Below are 2,660 nucleotides of genomic sequence, written 5' to 3'. Positions count from 1 at the left end.
ACAGGGATAACTCACCCCTCCGTACTCTCGAACTTCAGGACCTAGAGTGCGTCGATAGCTTCACCTACCTGGGCTCACTCATAACGAGTGATGGGAGGCAAGGATATCGTCCGGAGGATCCAGATGGCTAAGGGAGCGATGAGCCAGTTAGACAAGATTTGGAGGGATCGTGCTATCCAGAGGAGCACAAAGATCAGACTAGTGCGATCCCTAGTATTCTCGATCTTTATGTATAGCTCAGAGACCTGGACTATCCGAGCCAAAATGAAAAGTCGCATCGATGCCTTCGAAATGTGGTGTTGGCGTCGACTTCTGCGAATACCTTGGACTGCAAAGCGTACGAACCAGTCCATTCTAGAAGAGCTACGCATAAACCGCCGGCTGTCGACCATATGTCAAGACTGCATCCTTGCATATTTTGGCCACCTCTCACGACGTTCTCCTGATAGCCTAGAAATGACGACTATGACGGGCAAAGTTGAGGGCCAGAGGACTCGCGGCAGACCACCCGCTAAATGGAGCGCACAAGTCACTACACTGCTGCATCTACATCTGCAGGAAGCCGTACATATGGCGGGTGACAGAAGCCTATGGAAGAGACTGGTCAGCAACATTAGGACATGATGTCACGATCCTCAGCATTGAGGGAACAACTGATGATGATGAATATATTATATTGATGGTGGTAATCATTAATTAATAATGGTAATATGCCCTAATATCAGTTACCTTCTAATTCCTAATAATGGCAATTCAATAATCTTTTCAGGCATGTAAATGATTTGAAACATAACAATAATTCAAGCAAACAAATGACATCAGCTAGGTATATAAAAAATCTCCAATTACAGGCCTGAAAATTTGTTTGGATGCCTTATCTATGCACTCCATAGCACTCATAGTGTCATGTTACATGATAAGATAAGGCTCCAATTCAAGCAATTGTAATTTATTACCAGACATTGTCATCTACACAAAACAATAAAATGAAATACTTTGAAATATTGTGAAAAGCTGTTTATTATTTTACAATTCTAGCTTTGTCAGTGGCCATGAAACACTGTAATAGCAGACAAGATTCCTCTTAATTACAGATATTAGGTACACTTATATAAACTAAACACAAATTTGTACTAGTAGTAGAAGACTATTTTCATCATAATAGGCAAATTTAGCTACAAGTTAATACTAAACATTGCTTCATATACCATTTTCACACATGGAATGTAGTAAAACTTACAGCACATATTACAATCTAGCTTTTTACCTTATTAGTTTGGGTATTAATTATGAATCCATTTTTATATGACCTTCAATCGTAACTTTATTACACCCATGTGGGCCTAAAATGACAAACTAAAACTCCGATTTCTTTTGTTTCTTTACGAACCCTCTTTCCTCAAGTAACTGGTTACACTCCTTGCGATCCAGGTGGGAGAGCGGCAGCCTCTCCAATTCGTGGTCGTTCTCGCCAAGTAGCACCACCTCAGGCGCCGCGCCAGTGATGAACTTCACTTCTACTTGTTCATACAGGGGCGCGTCTTCCATCACGAACTGCTTCACTTGAGGAAGCCGGTTCAACGAGCATCCACGACACGTCTGCAAAAAAACACCCATCAATACCCCTCCAAATATACTGAATCATGTAATAACTACAAATTAGGAGGCGTTTACCTCTATCCTGGCCCCTACGATGTTCGATTGGTCGTAAGCAGATGCTAATGCTAGTACTACACAGAATACTGCTAGTGTTTTCATTCTGATAGGATAACTTTTGCAGTTGACGAAATATACACCGGTTAATTACGGCGGGTAAATAAGTTTTAAACACTAGCAAACTAATTTACCCCTCGACCTGCTAACTCGGACTGAGCTGAAGTGATTCAAGTGACAAATAGGATATGACAGCCAAACCAAGGGCCCAACGTTTTCTGTTCTCTTTCACGTCGCAGCAACTAGTATCATTTCTCTCTCCTCGCTCTTTTAAAAATGCCGTTTGTCAAAAAAGGACAACCATACTGTTGACAAGGTGGACTTCAAATCAAGTGTTGCCTTTCTTGATGCGCCCAGACTGTGTATGTGTGCGTAAAAGCGTATATGTGTGCTCTTTTAGGGATGTGAAAAGTCGATTTTAATCATGTTATATATCGATAAACGCTACACAGCGGAACGAAATAGCGATTAATTGAAGCTTCAATATCTTCGTTAAACATAAACATAATTGAAATGCTAATGGATAATGAATATATTATAATATAATAATATAATTCAATTATTGCGGAACACCTATTTTAGGACGTATTCATGTATTTTAATTAAATATCTGAACTTTCCCTTGGTTCCCTGCTGGGGCGTGACTATAAAATTGTGATCTGATAACCACAATAAAGAATAAAAGCGTTTTTGGTAATTTTAGGTATCGTTAAGCCTTTGAAGTAAAATTAAAATTGCAAGAAATGTCGATAGTTTATCGATATGACTTTATCGACATGGCTACAGCAACGTGGGCCTCATTGTTAATCGTACACTAAACAAAAGTGGCAACAGTGACAGCTCGCTGAGACACCGTCTCTATATATTATAAGTCTATGAGCCAAACAGTATAATAATATATGTATTATTATTATATCTATGATATGTATAGTAAATGACAGCAAGTG

At 39.5% G+C, this 2,660-nt stretch overlaps 1 protein-coding gene across 1 annotated transcript; it reads right to left on the bottom strand.

Annotated features, from left to right (window-relative positions):
- Positions 1-1,002: 1,002 nt before the first annotated feature.
- On the bottom strand, positions 1,003-1,874 carry LOC134793188 (selenoprotein M-like). The gene is made up of 2 exons (XM_063764772.1): positions 1,675-1,874; positions 1,003-1,599 (listed from the first exon to the last, which is right to left on the bottom strand). The coding sequence occupies exons 1-2, from the start codon at positions 1,756-1,758 to the stop codon at positions 1,357-1,359; spliced, it is 327 nt and encodes a 108-aa protein (XP_063620842.1). The 5' UTR covers positions 1,759-1,874; the 3' UTR covers positions 1,003-1,356.
- Between the last annotated feature and the right edge of the window lie 786 nt (positions 1,875-2,660).

This window comes from Cydia splendana, chromosome 8 (genome assembly GCF_910591565.1).
Source record: "Cydia splendana chromosome 8, ilCydSple1.2, whole genome shotgun sequence".
NCBI lineage: Eukaryota > Metazoa > Arthropoda > Insecta > Lepidoptera > Tortricidae > Cydia > Cydia splendana.
The sequence above is the reverse complement of the archived record's forward strand: the minus strand, read 5'-3'. Positions and strand labels throughout refer to the sequence as shown.

What these genes read in the sequence shown, in the direction of transcription:
- LOC134793188 (XM_063764772.1), bottom strand. Translation starts at nt 1,758, where the DNA reads ATGAAAACACTAGCAGTATTCTGTGTAGTACTAGCATTAGCATCTGCT. An exon ending in TCGTAGGGGCCAGGATAGAG is followed by an intron (nt 1,600 to 1,674) that starts GTAAACGCCTCC and finishes GTTTTTTTGCAG; the next exon opens with ACGTGTCGTGGATGCTCGTT.